The 16,727-nt window shown below is 46.3% G+C and overlaps 1 protein-coding gene across 4 annotated transcripts in view; it reads left to right on the top strand.

Annotated features, from left to right (window-relative positions):
• Nucleotides 1-9,791, top strand: part of PLBD1 (phospholipase B domain containing 1) — a 41,127-nt gene extending 31,336 nt beyond the window's left edge. For 3 of the 4 annotated variants that reach the window (XM_054810499.1, XM_054810519.1, XM_054810489.1), the window contains exons 7-11: nucleotides 1,693-1,893; nucleotides 2,002-2,142; nucleotides 6,104-6,289; nucleotides 7,388-7,494; nucleotides 9,534-9,791. In XM_054810499.1, the coding sequence (XP_054666474.1) occupies nucleotides 1,693-1,893; nucleotides 2,002-2,142; nucleotides 6,104-6,289; nucleotides 7,388-7,494; nucleotides 9,534-9,701 (803 nt within the window). In that variant the 3' untranslated portion in view covers nucleotides 9,702-9,791. The remainder of the gene's footprint in view (nucleotides 1-1,692; nucleotides 1,894-2,001; nucleotides 2,143-6,103; nucleotides 6,290-7,387; nucleotides 7,495-9,533) is intronic. The other variant, XM_054810508.1, reaches the window with a different exon arrangement.
• The last annotated feature ends 6,936 nt before the right edge of the window (nucleotides 9,792-16,727 follow it).

Here is a 16,727-nt window from a genome sequence, read left to right as displayed (position 1 = left end):
AATTCAGCATCGTTCCTTGCGTTGACACTTGCTTTAAGTTGATTTTTTTTCTGTTTTCTCAGCTGTTGATTGTAAAAGAAGAAAAAAACCTATTTGGTTTATTTTGAAGTAGGACACTGGGCAGTGGCACCCACATGGGAATTTGCCATCAATTCAAATCACAGTGGTTTAACAATTTCATTTCTTGACTCCGGGCAAGCACTTGATTGGTTATGCAACAGCTTATTGCTGGAGTATCCCATGTCTTTGTATAAAATAGACTGGCAGAGCTAGATTTAGAGTGTTTCTCTCCTTGTCCTTGCTTATTTTGAGAGAGAACGCTGCTGTTGATGTACATAACTTATTGACACTCTTTTTCGGTCTCCAGGAATAAAATACTAGGAACCACAAGCTGCCAGGGTGCTCTCCCTGCTCTATACTGACATATTTTTAGAGAAGAGGTGACCACAAAGTATATTCTCCTGATCTGTTCTGATTTGAGAACTTGAGACTTTAAAGAAAACTTGCTGAAATGGAGCCCTTAAACGTTATTTTGCTTGAAGGAGGTCTGGCTTCTGATGAAATCCCAGGAATAGGAGGCAGAGCTGAGTTGTCTCTCTGGCTGTCGTAGGTTGCTGACTAAGCTTAGTTTGTTTGCAGAGTGCATTAATAAAGCTTGCTGTAGAAGATTTCATAGTGGAACTCAACTGTTATGCTGTTGTGCGGCATTTTAGCATTTTGTATTCTTTGAAGAGTGATACCATTAAAAACTCATTAGCAAGAGACTGGGTTCTGGATCACTTCCCCATCAGGAGTTCAGTTAACCTTTCTTCCCCAACCTGGCAACCCTGTATCTGCTGGGGAATCTCAAAGTCAAGTTATTTCTACTTTGTAAGTAGTCACTGTGCTATCCATGGCATTATAGCTGACCTTTGCTGTTCTGTATCCTCCTGGCGTGGGATCTGCAGTTGGACCTAGTGCTTCTGTTGGCACATAACCTGGAAGGGAATCCTGCCCGGAGATCCATCTCTGTGTTGAGCTTGCAGGGCTGATAGGCATAAAAACCCAATGACAACATGTCAGAAAGAGGAGTGGGTAAAACTTTTTCATATACAGGATGTGGTTTATGATTTAAGAGGTGCCCATTTCTTGGAGGTTCCTTTAAGAATAGTTAGATTTGAAAAGATTAAACTAGAAGGAAGATTTTTCTGATTGGCTTGATTTAGTCCAGAAGGGATTAATTTAAAGGAATACCTATTGTCTGTACAGAATAAAAGTCTAAAACTGAAACTGGTTAATGAAAATCTGTGGAGTTTGTACTTTTGGTTTTCTTTGTTATGTTTTTTAAAAGGAATTTCTTTGTTAGAAACAAACATTCACTAAACATTTACAGTATGTAATCCTCAGCATAAGAATAAGACGTAGCTTGATAATGTTGAGGAGAAACCCAGGCTTGGGATGCAAACATGAAGCAAATGCTCTAGACAAAGAATTAGGTTGTGTGTTGAAAGCATGACAAATGAGAAACTGTGCTGACAGGAGGGTGTAAAGCACTTGCAGAAGTTGCCACCTCATCTTTAATATTTGTACAGTTTGATTTCAAACACACACACATTGACTCATTCATATTCTCTTGGCTTGTCTGCCTGTTTTATTTTAAGAGTATATCAAAGGTTCAGTAAGATAACAAATTTTCTATTATTGCTGTTTAAGGCTTTTTGGTGTCCCTGGATGACTTTTACATACTAGGCAGTGGCTTGGTGATGTTGCAGACTACCAACAGCGTGTTCAACCAAACCCTCATTAAGCAAGTGGTGCCCGAATCCCTGTTAGCTTGGCAGAGGGTCCGCATTGCTAACATGATGGCAGATAGTGGCAAAACTTGGGCAGAAACCTTCTCAAAATGCAATTCTGGTAAGTACACTTACACATGAATTTTAGAAAAAAGGATGTGTTCCCTCTCCCCCTTGTACCCTTTTCCTTTCCGAGGCAGGACATGTAACTCTCTGCTCTCATACCTAGGGACCTACAACAACCAGTACATGGTGCTGGACCTGAAGAAGGTCAAGCTGCAGAAGAGCCTTGATGATGGTGCATTGTACATTGTTGAGCAGATCCCAACCCTTGTGGAATATTCTGATCAAACAAATGTTCTCCGGAAAGGTAATAGTTCCCTGTAGTAGTTACTGGATTAGGAAAGCCATCTCTTTGTGCCAGCTGACAAAGAATTTTGCTTTGTACCCGAGAAGGGTCTATTGAACACTAGTGCTGAGCTTCAAGTTAGAAAGCTTTGCGTGAACATCCCTCTGTTGTCAGGTCTATAATGTTGTATTAATTTCTCCTGTATGCTGTGGCAGAAATGTGGCAAGCATCTGTGTTTCTTGGAAGCAGGGGGAGGGGAAAAATAGACTTTACCTTCTTTCTTACTTTCTTGCCTTTTTTCTGGTATTATTTTGCCCTGTCTTAGAGACCCATGAAGACAAAGGTGAGGTCTATTTGAAGAAGTACTAAATAACTGTGATGCTGTGGGCTACTTGAAATGTTTGAGTGGGTCACCCTACAAGGAGCCGAACTTTTAAATACGAGAGAAGTTCTCTGGTAGATTCAGATCCTTAACTTTTCTGGAGGTCTGTTACCTAATAAATATTTGCTATTTAAAAGATTTCTTAATTCCCAGCAAGACTAGCAACAAGATAATGGAAAACAAGCAAACAAAAATATAGGTGAAGCAAAACACCCACTGTCAGGTCTCATTCACAAGTGTTCTCTAGACACTTTGTCAGCATCCAAAAGCCGGATCTCATTCCACAAATTTAAGTGTATGTCTGGTGCTTTATGCTCCCTCCTCTAATCACATGCTCAGGAGGTAAACTGATGAATTGCTCTTCATCAAAATTACTGGAAATGCATTTACATTAGCAGCTGGGGTTGTTCCTCTTTGGAATTTTCCCTTGTGTCTGGCTCCTTGGAAAGTTCTGGCTTATTTTAAGCATTGCCACAATGTCAGTATGGCATTGAGATGATTGTTGTAGGCTGGAAAAATCCCATGTCTCTTCCTTATGCTTCTCTGGCTCCTTTATCTGTTGAAGATATGAAAGTAGACTATTGCACCTTGTCTTCCAACGTTTGTGTGATGATAAAATGTTCGGCTCCTTTGTGCTGTGTTGTGGCTTGCAGTGCAGACAAAAAAGGGCTGACAGAGACCTCTCTAGGTCTGGCACTTGAAGCAGTGCAGCCATGTCACGGCAGTGCTGCACCTGTGCAGAGACGCTGGGCTTAGAAGGTTCCCTGAGTTCCTTTTCAGCAGTGACTTGATAGAGCTGCTCTGTGGGATTCCCTGTAGGACTAAGCCCAACCCCTGGCCTTGGGCACACAGTGACTGATTGTTCCCTCCGAGGAGATCTGTGGCTGCTCTGTTCTGGACAGTGGCATGTATTAGAAGTTACATATTACAGTATGGCTTTTCCCAGGTATCTAAATGCATCTTGTGTGTATTGGATAATGTCCCAGTCAGTCTCTGGTAGTTTAAACATTAGAAGGAGGGCACATGGGGTGGGCTAAACACTGCAGAGGTACTGTCTTGGAGACCTCAGCTGCTGTAAGCCAGCACTGCTCCTGTAAGTAGCAGTTTTAGACTCCTCCATGCCATGCAGGACACCAGACAAATCCCATTGAGATCCCTGGTGCTTGGAGTAGCCAAGGTAAAGGAAGTTTGCCTTTCTCAACAGCAGTGGTGGCTTAAAGTGTTTGTAGAGTAGCTGACCATGGCACACTCCGTAATAGCTCTTGGCCTGGTCAGAGTGAGTTTGTACCAGCATTGGCTTTTTAAGTATCTTTCAAGCATAAACCTAGAAGCAATGGAGAATGAGAATTGAGTTCTCAGGTGAACAAAGGCAGGCATTACTGTAGTAAGCCCTGTATCTGAGGAAAGAGGAAGCATTTTCTTATATAGGTTTGAAAAATGAAAAGCTTTTTTTATGGCTTCTTGTCTGCTTGTTTCATAGGCCAGTGCAGGTGAGTCTAAAAATGCCCTTTCCAGGCAAAGATGTCAAGGTGCTTTCTGTGTGTTGACAATGAAAACTCATGAATCCTTTAGAGGAGGTGGGAGAGAGCAATACTGTCTCCAATATCGGGATAGGGCGCAGGAGTGGGCTGCAGTTTGCCTTTCCTGATGATGAGTGATTAATGCATCCACTTCAACATCAAAAGCATCACATGAGATGAGAACCTGGGATCTCTGTCTTTTCCACCATATCTTCTCATTGCTGTACCTCAATATTGCGGAGATGTCTTCCTCTTAACAGGTGGAGGAGGAAGGCATTTTGTTTCAAAGAATTTTTGCTGCCTTCATGTTGTCATCCTCACCCCCCTTTCAACCTTACACCATCTCTGACTTGGTTTTGTCACTGTTCACCCTGCCAGGCCTAACAGGTGGGTTTCACTGCCTTATTAGCAGCCCTTGGGTAAAGCCTGCCTTAGGTTGGGTGCCACACTGCCTCCCTGGGATTTGCAGTCTTGCAGAGCCCGAGACACAGAAGAGCTCTTTCTGGAGGAGAGCTTCAAATAGCTTCCTCTGTTTTAGCAATTTAAACAAAAAGTTTTTCCAGGTGGGAGGAGGAGGTCATCTGTATGCACTGTGTTTGTATAATAGCACCTTTTTGAATCATAACTAAACCCTACTGGTTTGGAAGCCGATGTATCCGTATCCTCCGGCCTGCATCATTAGAGGCTGGCAAGTGTGCTCATTTCTGGAGGACGCCTGTATTACAACACAACATGTACACAACCTGTTTCCTTCAGGTAGACTCTAGGTCACGTAAGCAAATCCCAGCAGACAGGGTATTCCCATCTCTGCTGCATGCTAGGCAGAATCCAAGCTGGTAATGCCTCCGCTCAGGTAGCGTTCCAGTGCTTACACTGTGTGCGTATCTGTCCGTTAGGAAGTTTGGTTTGTATCTGTGTGTAGCACTCCCTGGGAGTCCCAGTTGATTTTTGTGAGCGTCTTACAGCCAGACTCCTCACGTTGTGCTGGGCTTATGTTAATACACAGAGCGTTGCTTTTACCAGTGTCTAGATAGTAAACTCTAAGCCAAATCCTGGTGCGTGTGATTTGAAAAGCAACATTCCCTACTGACAAAGGAGGGGTAGTGCTTTGGAGAGAAGCTGCAAGTGTGCTGCTCTTGGGACTAGCTCCTGTTATGTACTCTCTGCCTAAACACTCCTTTGCTCCTGTCTTACAAAAAATATTTAAAAATAAACATTATGTGATAGGTATCTACTTCTTCCAGGACTTGCTGTACCCAGATCCTGACTTGGAGTGTCTCCTGACTCTTTACAAGCTTTTCTGCTTCCTAGACTAGTCTTGTTTCAGGTAGTTGCATGTCACCTACTTAAAATTCTCTGGAGTTCTGGCTGGTGACCCTGCTTTTAGAGTTCACAAAACTGCAGGATTCACACTTGCTCTGGGAAAAGTTAGGGCAGGGCTCAGTTCTGCTGATCAATCACTTCTTAACCCTTAAAGGCAGATACTGGTGAACGCGGAGCTATTTCCCCATCTTATCACTGTGGGCAACCGCAGCTTTCCAACCACCACTGCCCAAAGCATGTTATGTTCTTTGCTGACCTACCTCCTGGTCACCCCATTGTATGTGTGTGTCCCTGTCCCTGACATCTCAGCACAGCGTATTACTTTGCATTGGTGAGATAGGAAGTGGGGAAAAAAGGGAGTGACTTTAAGCCTCTTGCTGGGAAGTTTGGTGGAGGTAAATTATCTTACACTGCTCAGAGGTCGAGCAGGGAAATCTCTGCGGGAGGTCTGTGGCTGTTCTGCGTGTTCACCTTGGACTCTGGCAAGTCTGATCTCAGCTGTTTTGCAGGATGAGTCCTCAGGGTGGATGTCTGGGGGCGGGTTGCCTGGGAACTGTCTCCAGTGGCGTTACACTGGGAGTCAACCCTGGTCATGCCAGTGACTATTGCCTTATTTTCTTGTGTTCAAACCAGTTTGGCATGTTATTCCTCGACATGCTGATAATGGCAATGCAGCATGGAAAATGGTTTATTTTTCTTTTTTGATATAAGCAAGAGTGTTCAGCTTTTCTTAGTGATTGGGTTTTGTCTCTGGCAGGTTACTGGCCTTCATACAATATCCCTTTCCATGAAAAGATTTACAATCTCAGTGGGTATGCGGCATATGTTGAGAAGTATGGCATGGATTTCTCTTATGAGCTTGCTCCAAGAGCAAAAATCTTCCGTCGAGACCAGGGCAAGGTGAACAACCTGGAAAGCATGAAGTACATCATGAGATACAACAGTAAGACACATATTTATGTACTGTGGAACAGTGTTACTTTTATTTCCTGGATTATAGTGGGAAGCTGCAGCCTCACATACAGATCAGTTATAGTACCCTATATGCAGAGTACACACAAAGAAAAAAAGATAACACAAGCTTACTGTTGAGGTAGGAAACCAGGCTAAAATTACTCTAACAGAAAAAAGACTGAGTTCCTTCTAGAACAAGGGCCCTTGGCCTTGTTCGACCTTGCCAGAGAGCTTTTGACGTTCCAAGAGACTCTGTGGACTGCTGTTACCTAACACATCTACAACCCGTCAGTCCTGAAAGTCTTATATCCTAAGCAAAAGTTAGGTCAGATCAGACCAGAGAATGTAGTATAAAACTTAGTCTTTTTTTTTTCCTTGTTCAGGCAAATGATCTTTGGTAGGTAATGCTCTGCTCTGCTTTTCCCTGACAGAGTTCTTCCTAACTGGATTAAAACCAGCACAATTAACTTCTGGCTAAGCCCATCTCTAAGTACAGATACCTTTAGATGCTATATTTTTATTCCCAATTATAGGGTGCACACTCATTACTGGGCTTGGGGTTTGGGAGGCCTCTCCCAGGGTGGGGTATTGCTACTGTTTGAGCTTGTGAGTAGCAGCATGCTCATAGACGTTGAGGCTTGTCCACCTTCCTCTCCTAGCTTCCAGCTACTACAATGGGTGTTCAAAGGCTTTGTTCTTTGTCATTTGTTTTAGTCCAGAACAGGAAAACAAAGGTTTTCACTGCTGCGCTTTTCCTTCCTTTATCCCCCCCTTCTTCCCTTTCTCTTCTGCTTTTCTCTCCTGACAAAGCTCCTGCAAGCTTTCCTCATTTGGAGTTGCAGATGTTTGTGGTTAGAGGTTGGCAGCAGTGTCCCTGAGATGCAGAAATAGCTGTATGGACTTGGATTAGGAGCTTGTCTACTTAATGTCCTGTCTTGAGCACTGACTTCTAGCTGGTACCTGGGGAGGAGCATGAGAGCGATGCCAGCGCCATTACCGGCTCAGGCACTTTGCATCAGCTTTCTGTGAGGGGACTAACTTGTTTTCTTTTCTTCCTTCTTTCCCTCTCCACCACACTTCTCCCCAGACTACCAGCGCGATCCTTATGCTGAACACAATCCTTGCAACACCATTTGTTGCCGGGAAGACTTGAATCCTTCTTTTCCAGTGCCTGCAGGCTGCTATGACTCCAAGGTAAATTACCTCAATTTCAATATCTGCTGAATGTTTGCTGCAGCCTGTTTGTGCTCCTATCAGACCTGTAGCATGTTTCCCTGCACTAGGGCAGGCATGGCCAGGCCTGTCTGTTCCCTCTTTTTCATGCTGTCCCCGTGCTTGGGCAGATCTCGAGATGGTAATTCTGTGTGGAGTCCTATCTCCTGACCCTGACACCAGTCCTGGCACTGACACCAGTCCTGGCACAGGGCAGAGGATACAGGGGGAGGTGTGCGAGAGAATTATGTCCATGGGAGCTTATGGTGTTTAGTGGTTAAACCCCAAAGCCTTGCAGCAGGAGGAGCCTAAGAGAAGGCTGAAATTAGTCTTTGCATAACTTGGGGAAGGTGACTTGCACAGCATCAGCCTCCTGTTCATGGGGACTGTGTGGGTGCCTCCCCAGAGCCCACAGGAATGTGTTTTCAGCCTCATTTTAGCTTTACCTTTACAAAAGCCTGGCTCTCTACTAAGTCACCCTGCTCTATGGCTCCACCTCTCTGTGAAACTTTGCTTTGAGTAAAGTTTGGTAAAGATCACTTGGCTTTCTGGGGGGATGTAGGAAAACCCTTAGACCCACTGTCCTGGAAAAAGCAGCAGTTTTTCTGGGCAGCACTTATGGTGGTTTAACCCAGCAGGCAGCTAAAACAACCACACAGCCGTGTGCTCGCTCGCTTCCTCCCCCACAGTGGGATGGAGGAGAGAATTGGAAAAAAAGTAAAACTTGTGGGTTTAAGATACAGATAGTTTAATAGGACAGAAAAGGAAGACAATAATAATGATAAAAGAATATACAAGTGATGCACAGCACAATTGCTCATCAACCAAAGCCGATAGCTCGATCTCAAGCCAAACTGCCTCCCCCCAGCCCCTCCGGTTATGTAGGGAGTGTGACATTACATGGTATGGAATAGCCCTTTGGCCAGTCTGGGTCAGCTGTCCTGGCTGTGTCCCCTCCCAGCTTCTTGGGTGCCCCCCGCCTTCTTGTTGGCAGGCCAGTATGAGAAGCTGAAAAATCCTTCACTGCTTGGCAACAACTAAAAACATCAGTGTGTTATCAGCATTCTTTTCATCCTAAATCCAAAACACAGCACTAACCAGCTGCTAGGAAGAAAGTTAACTCTATCCTTGCTGAAGGCAGGACAGCAGCTTGTATGGTGTTTTCACTGTGAGGGGCAATACCTGAGTAAGCAGCTGCCTAGCCCTGGTGTGCTGGGAGGTCATATGGTGCTTTGTCCCGTGGGGACCAGCCTCTGCTGCATTTCTGGATTGTGAGTTTGGCTGCTAGGATGGGCCCTGTGGAGGCTGTTTTGGCATTGCCAGTGCTGTGTGTCCACTCAGGTTGCACAAACCCAGGCCAGCTGCCTGCTGTAGTGGCCAGTAGGAGCTCCCAGAGCTGTTTATTATGAGATGAATCTAGAAAATTGCTAGAGGAATATTGTGTAGAGGTGTCTGGTAAGGGAGCAGGTCAGTGCAAGCTGGTCGTGATGCCTTTGCAAGCACAGTTAGGCAAGTGGAATGGGCTGGGCTGCAGGGGGATAGGGGACCAAACAGAGGCATTGAGAGAAATAGCCCAGAGCAGAAGCAAAACCTGGCAGTGAAGCTAATGCCAGTCTGTTGTGGACACTAAATTACCCTGATAGTGCCTGAGGGGACAGCCCAAATTCTTAACATGCAGCAGAGCTTTGGTCAGACCCTGTAGGCTGCTTGCTGCAGCTCCAGCTCTTCTGGAGACACCCGCACCCCCGGAGGATTGTCCTGAGTGCAGGCATGCTGCCTCTCTCACACTGAATAGCACAAGGGCTAGAGGGCAGCGTGAGCTTGCGCTTTGCTGTGACCCTTCAGTGCTGGCTCTTCTGTGGCTGAAGATGCCTCTGTGCAGGGGAGGAATGCTGTCTGACCAGCATGCATTTTCCCCTTCCTCGCTTGCTTTACCTTCTTGTTATCAAATCTTCCGGAGCTGTTTTTGCTCTGTGGGATGGGTGCATGTCAAATGCCCTAACTCCTGTCCTTTATTACAGGTGTCAGATTTCCGCCTGGCTTCAGCGTTCACAGCCACTGCAATCAATGGCCCCCCAGTACAGGGTGGTCTCCCTGTGTTCACCTGGAGACGGTTTAACCACACGCGGCATCAGGGCCTGCCAGATTCATACAACTTTCATTTTGTCACCATGAGGCCGATCCTGTAAAACCAGCATCAATATTCTGAAATGGGATTTTTTTTTTTTAAAATGGAAATTTTCATTCCTGCGTGTAATAAATTGACCTGGATGTCCATATCCCTGTGCCTTACCTGCTTTCCCTGTCCTGCCTGCTAGGCACTTGGTACTGACATTGGCTGTCTCTGTGCAGCCCAGTGCATGTTCTGCTCTTTTGAGCTGTTTGGGTGGCCCTTCCCATGGGGAAGCAGGCATGGCACTGCTTTTTGGTGATCTGAGTGAACTGCAATGCGATCAATGACTGACCTGTCTCTAGTAGTAACATGGGACCTGCCTCCAGGGCTGGGCCAAGCCAGGTGGCTGCTTTGGGCCATGGTGGTCTTATCTCTGTGCTGGCTTGGTGTCTGAGCGGTGTCTGAGCAGTGCCTGCGAGGTGTGCTGCCATTTGCTTCTCAGCCAGGACTGTCACTAGCAGAGAGTCAAGGCCATGTTCTCCATGGCAGGTCAGTGGGCTTGTGCTCTAGAGGGCATGGCTTTTGCAAGATTTCCTTTGCCTCACCAAAGCAGCATGCCATGGTCAGGCTGCGAAAGGTAGTGATGTGCCTGGTGATTTCTGAAAGCAGCCTGATGCTTTTGGAAACAGCCCCCACACTCTCCCCCTGTCCCAGGCTGCAGCGTATAGCAGGGAAGGACCTGTGCCTGCATGTGTCTGCAATGGATCTCTTACTGATCAGCTGTTCAGTGGTCTCTGCTCCCTCAGCGCTGGAGGTGGAAGGTGACAGTGAGATGGCTGTGAGGGACTGTATGTGTTACTCCTAGCTACCGGTGTTTACACTGAGGAGTCGAGTCACTGGGCTGTTTTGTGCTAGATGTTATACATGTAATTAAGTAAAACAAAACAAACAGCTTGCTCTTTATGGCCTTGGCAGTCCAAGCTAAACTGCAAAGCAACTGCCCTGTATTACGAAGGTGAAGGATGAGCAGTGTGAGGTTTTTCATCAAGCCCTTGGAGTTTAGCTTATGTGATTGGGAAGGGAGTAAGTTACTGCAGCATGGGTGAGGTTCTAGCCTAAATATCTGTCACAGTAGGGCTGATTTCTGTCAAGGGGAGAGGGAGACCACAAGTAACAGCAATGCTTTTGCTGAGGGTGAAAATCCATGAAAAGACCAAAATGATTTGTTCACTGGAGCAGAAGGAAGTGAGAGGCTGGAAAGCGCATCTGTGCCATGCACAGGGGGAGGAGTGGATGGGTACAGGGGCAGGAGAGCACTGTGTAAAATGACTGTAACTGCCAAAGTACTCACCACAGAGCTGCTTTTAGCCCTGCAATACTGTTCTTCATTGGGTAAAGCAGCAAAATGACTCAGCTGTGGTAGCCAAGACATGCACAGCCACATGGTAAGTCTATGCATTGGTGTATGTACCAGTTGCAGCGGTGCCCGTACTAGAGGGGGATGACTGTGCTCTTCACTTGGTGCCTTTTGTGAGCCAGAAGAGCTGGCAGTGCTGCACGGGTGCCTTGCACCAGAGGTGATGGAGGAGGCACCCCTGGGCCACAGAGTTTTTAAATACTGCACCCCCTGCCTTTACTCCTTCCCCTGAGGTTCTGTCAGTGAAGGTGTCTTGCTCACAGCTGGGGCCCAAGGGCCCCTGCGTCAGCCCTTGCCTCTGTGTGACACCTCTGTCCTTGCCCCAAGCACATGGACTTCCTGGGAGTAATGTTTTGTAATCCCAGCCACCCCTCCCTGCCCTGTTCCAGCTGTGCTGAATGAAGGGCAGTGGGTACTGTGGACTTGTGATGTCCCCCTGAGCACCACCAGCAGCACTCAGCTGAACAGCCCTGCCTCTGTGCTGGGCCCCGGCAGCTCTAAGCGTGCGTAAGCTCTGTCTGCCATGTGTCACTTACCTTGCATTGTTTGCTTGGAGCCTGCGAAGGCCTGGGTGTTGTTCCTGCTGGCCTGTCATCAAGCATGTCTCACCCTCTGCCTGGTTTATTGGCTTCAAGCTCTTGCTGGGACACTCTGATTGCAGCTCCAGCCTTGCAGGGCAGCAAGCTGAATGCTTTTTGAATAAGCACCAAATATAAACTAAGCACTTTTTTTTTTTTTTGTGTGTGTAGCTTTCAGGTGTTGGCAGGTGATCACTGCCTGGAGACATGTTTTAAACTCCTGGGAGATTGGCAGCTGCAGAGCTGCTGCCATAAATTCAGTTGAATTGAACAGGCTGTAAAGGGCATAAAGGAACACACTGAAAGAAGGAATGGAGCTGGGTCAGGGAGGGCAGTACGGGGATCTGAGCTGACAGCAAGCAGAGAACTGAGAATCAGTTGCTTGTTTGGGACTGGAAGCACAGAGTGGCTGGAGGATGGCTGTTTGCTACTTGACTGTCACTCCTAGGCAACACAGCCACATTGCAGGTTGTAGCTGCTGCCTTTTCACCTGATCTTATATAAAAATACTAATGGAAGAATATTGTTTAAAAGTTGATCCCCAGGGACCAGGAAATTGCTGATTGGTAACTGTTGGACAGTGTTCTTGATCCAAGCACACCTGGCTGCTTCCCCCCTGCTAGGAATGGAGGCTGTGATGTGCCTGCTTGTAAATATGCATGGACATGGGAGCTCTGCCTTTTCCCACCTTGAGCCTCCTACCCTGTGGTGGGACCTGCTTGGTGCTCAAACCCAGAGTTGTGGGAAAACAGAGCTCTACTTTTAAGAGCCCTTTTCGATGATTAAATGTTTACATCAGTGGGCCTGTATGAGCCTTAGGACTCTACTCCATGTGAGTGTGGCCTTTTTTTTTTTTTCCTTCGATGGTTGTGCTGTTAAAGGTCACTGCATTCCTCTTACTGTGCTGTTCTATGTTCTTCCTTTGTTAGCAGGCCAGCCCGGGTTGATCTGCCAACGATGACCACAGCAGCTGGGTCCAGCTCCTCTCCCCAGCACAGCGATGTCAGGGACCGGAGGAGAAGGCTTTGAGTAAGGCTGCACATACCTACAGGCACGGGCAAGAGAACTGAGCGCTTCATTCTCAGGCAGCTGCATAAAGTTAAAAGGTCTCTTTCAGCATCTTCCCTCTGCAGCTCTCACTGAGAAAAAACAGGAACATCTGTGCTCTAAGCAGAGGATTTGTGGCAGGAGCTGCTTCCTTTTTCACACCCTGCTTCCAGGTTTTTCCAAGTCCTGTGCCTTCTGCCTTTTAAACGTCAGGTTTTCAGGCTGTGCTGGAGAGGGATTTATTTGGTTCAGGCCCTGAACCAGGAAATGAATCCTCTCAGCAAGACCACCAGAGTTACCACATCTAATGCAAGCTTTCTTGTTCTTTACTATTCCCGTCTTCTGAAATCCAGTAACAAACCCTATGCGTCCCTCCCAGTGCCCCACAGAGGCACTACTGGTCATACCCTGCAGAGCCTCAGCTCTTGCAGTGACAAGATGTGGCAACAGCTTGCTCTGCCCTTGCAGCAGGGGACACCCAAGCAAGATCTGACCATGCCTGCCTAGGCACAACTGCACAGCACCCCCCCCACCCCCCAGGGAGGAACCAACTGTATTTCTTTGCAGGGGCCTGGTGCTGTGCTGCTGGGTCAGGTTACTACTGGGCCCATTCCTGGTTTTTTAGGTTTCCTTATGTTACACAGTAGAAGCACCGGTGGTCTACAGAGGTGCACTTTGCTGCATGCACATTTTGCTTTGTGCAGACATATTTGAGTGTATGACAAAGCTGCCCTGCAGTGAAACGGAGTGAGGGCTCTGGCTGTTGGCTTACTCACACTTCTCTATACCAACACAAACTGCAATTACAACAGTGCTTGAGCAGAGTGGCTATACTATAGCTTGGGAGAAAACTAATGGTCTAAACTAGGTGCAGTGTGTATACTCTTATTCTAAATAGGCAGGTTGAGAAATTCAGGACTTTCAAGTGTGACTGTGTTCAGGCATCACTTCACAAGAGTCCATTTTTTTTGGTCAGTGACTTGAAGCAAGGTTTAGTAAGTGCTAGGAAACTAATTATTACCATCACAAATTAATTATATGCCCTTGATGTATGGGCATAGCACTAATTCAGGGTAGGCATGTTAATAACTTAAAAGCTGTTAAATACATCATAGAATGGTTTGGGTTGGACAGGACCTTAAAGATCATCTAGTTCCACCCCCCCTCACCTGCCATGGGCAGGAATACTCTCCACTAGACCAGGTTGCTCAAATTTCTTCCTTCTATCTAATCTAAATCTCCCCTCTCTTAGTTTAAACCCATTACCCCTCATCCTATCACTACACTCCCTTTCCATCTTTCCTGTAGGCCCCTTCAGGTACTGGAAGGCTGCAATTAGGTCTTCCTGGAGCCTTCTCTTCTTCAGGCTGAACAACCCCAACTCTCTGAGCCTGTCTTCACAGCAGAGGTGCTCCATCCCTCTGATCATCTTCATGCCCCTCCTCTGGACTCACTGCAACAGGTCCTTGTCTTTTGTACGTCGGGGGCCCCAGGGCTGGATGCAGTACTCCAGGTGGGGTCTCACAAGAGCGGAGTAGAGGGGCAGAATCACCTCCCTCGACCTGCTGGTCACGCTTCTTTTGATGCAGCCCAGGACACGGTTGGCTTTCTGGGCTGCAAGTGCACATTGCTGGCTCATGTTGAGCTTCTCATCCACCAACATCCCCACGTCCTTCTCCTCAGGGCTGCTTTCGATCCATCCTCTGGCCAGCCTTGCTTGGGATTGCCCTGACCCATGTGCAGGACCTTGCACTTGGCCTTCTTCAGCTTCACGCAGTTTGCATGTCCCTGTCTCTCAAGCCTGTCACTGTCCCTCTGGATGGCATCCCTTCCCTCACCTGTGTCACCCACACCACACAGCTTGGTGACATCGGCAAACTTGCTGAGGGCGCACTTGATCCCACTGTCCATGTTGCCGACAAAGATGTTAAACAGTGCCGGTCCCAGTCCCAACCCCTGAGGAACACCACTTTTAATTCTCTACAATTCAGTAACAATGCTGGGTCCAAAAGGCAGCTTTTACCATATTGCCCTCAACTAAGACAGTTTATTGCTTCTCAATATGTTGCACAACATAATTTAATGGTGCTATACCTGGCTTCTACCCTTGAAAAACAATGGGGGTGGGGGTGGGGAGGGCAGAGCCTTTCTTGATCCATCCACTAAAACCTTCCAGAAGTTCTAGCATTGCTTTTGGTTTTTGCTTCTGGGAGAAGGCTGGGTGGGCAGCATCATGCAGCTGACTTTCTGGGAAGGACCTGGAGCCAAACTGTTACTTGAGCAAGGTGACAGCACTTCTGAAGAGGAAGAGCTCACGCTGGGCTCTTTTTTGAAAGAGTTGTCTCCTGAGATGTCTGGAACTAAGCACAGATGACTCAAAATGTTAAAAACCCAGTAGTTTATTTCAAAGTATAAATTTCAGGCTTGTCAGACAAAACCCCACTACAGTTAACACACACACACGCACACTAATCTACAGTACATACAAAAATGGGGAGAGCTTGCAACTGCTCAGTTTAAATTGGACATTAAATCAGTCCTACGTTTTTTTGTATTTACAAGTCCAGCTGCAAAACAAAACAAATCAGATTCTGAATTTCCTAACAAAGAATTTTGCACATTTGACTCCCAATAGCCAATAAATTACTAAAGCTGAACAGGACTCCCCAAACAGCTACTACCCAGTTACCTTATTTACAGGTATACCCCATTAAATTAAGACAGCACTTCAAATATATATATGTGTGTGTATATATATAAAAAAGAAAAAAAGAATGCTCAGCCTGCATAATGACAATGAGAAATAAAGATGCATTTTAACAGGTACTTAGAGGGGATGAAAAGGCAAATCCATTCATTTGCTTTCTCTTAGCTATCCTTATTTTCTTCCATCTCCCCTTAGAAGGTGTTTGGAAGGGAATACAGATTTTGGTGGCAGGGCTGGCTCAGTGTCATTTGAACTCCTCCCCCTCCAGTGTTTTCATAGAATGCCCACCCCTACCCAAACCAACAAATTAAAAAAATATATATTATTTAATATATCAAGCTTCTGTTTAAAAAATCTGGATAGATATTTTTTGACTAAATGAAAATACTCGAGTTTATAAGGCGGCAGAATCACAGCTTGATTTTGTACAGTGTATGCAATACTCTTAACACTGGGGAATGGCTGTTTGGGGAGAAGGAACAGATTTGACCTGTCCCTACATATAAAACAGATTCTAATTCATTGGACATTTAAGACAAACAGCTAAAGGAAGGGCTGAAGTGACTATTTCTGTTACAGTACAAAATGATGCTCAGATCCTATTTGGGCCCAGTCGTGCTCCCACTGAAGGCACGAGGGGTTTTGCTGTCGTTTTCCAAGGAACAGGGCAAGACCCCTTATTTTCACAGAGAAGACAACATAGGTATTTCCAGCCTTGTGCTAAAACCCTTGGGATGGGTGAGTGTCCCAGTGCTTGTGCTCAGTGATCTCACATGGCCGACGGTAGCACAAATAATTCAAAGGATCGAAGTCCTAGACCAGCTGCTAGTCCCAGGGAAACTGGCAGACCGTGGAAATAAATACAGGCAGAGGGGAACCTGCCTCTGCACCCTCTCCTTTTCTGGAGCTGCTGCTGCAGATGCAGTACAGATGCTAAACCTACAGTCTGCCCCCTTCCTTGGGTTTAGTTATCTGAATCCAGTGAAGCTTTTTTAGACATGTACTGAAATAAAGGAGGCCAGTGAAGCTGTAACTTGGAGGAACAGTGGAAAGGAATGGCATTTTGCCATCAGCACTCCACCACAGGGCTCCTTGCCAACCACAAACTGAACTAACTCACATTACTTCCAACCTGGACATCCAGATGCCTTTGTAACACAGAGAGAAAACAAACCAAACCTAAAACAAACCAGAAGGTAAATGAGGATGGAAAACACAGCTATAGAAAAAGTGCTGTGTTTGCTAAAACACAGGGAACTAGGTCCAAGGTGGTGCTGCTGAAATGTCATGTACCCAGTGGCAACAACTTTATACGAAGGTACTGAAAATATGATGGAAAAACGTGCATGAAGT

Source organism: Grus americana, chromosome 1, assembly GCF_028858705.1.
Source record: "Grus americana isolate bGruAme1 chromosome 1, bGruAme1.mat, whole genome shotgun sequence".
NCBI classification, from domain to species: Eukaryota; Metazoa; Chordata; class Aves; order Gruiformes; family Gruidae; genus Grus; species Grus americana.
This window is presented reverse-complemented; position numbering and strand designations above follow the sequence as displayed.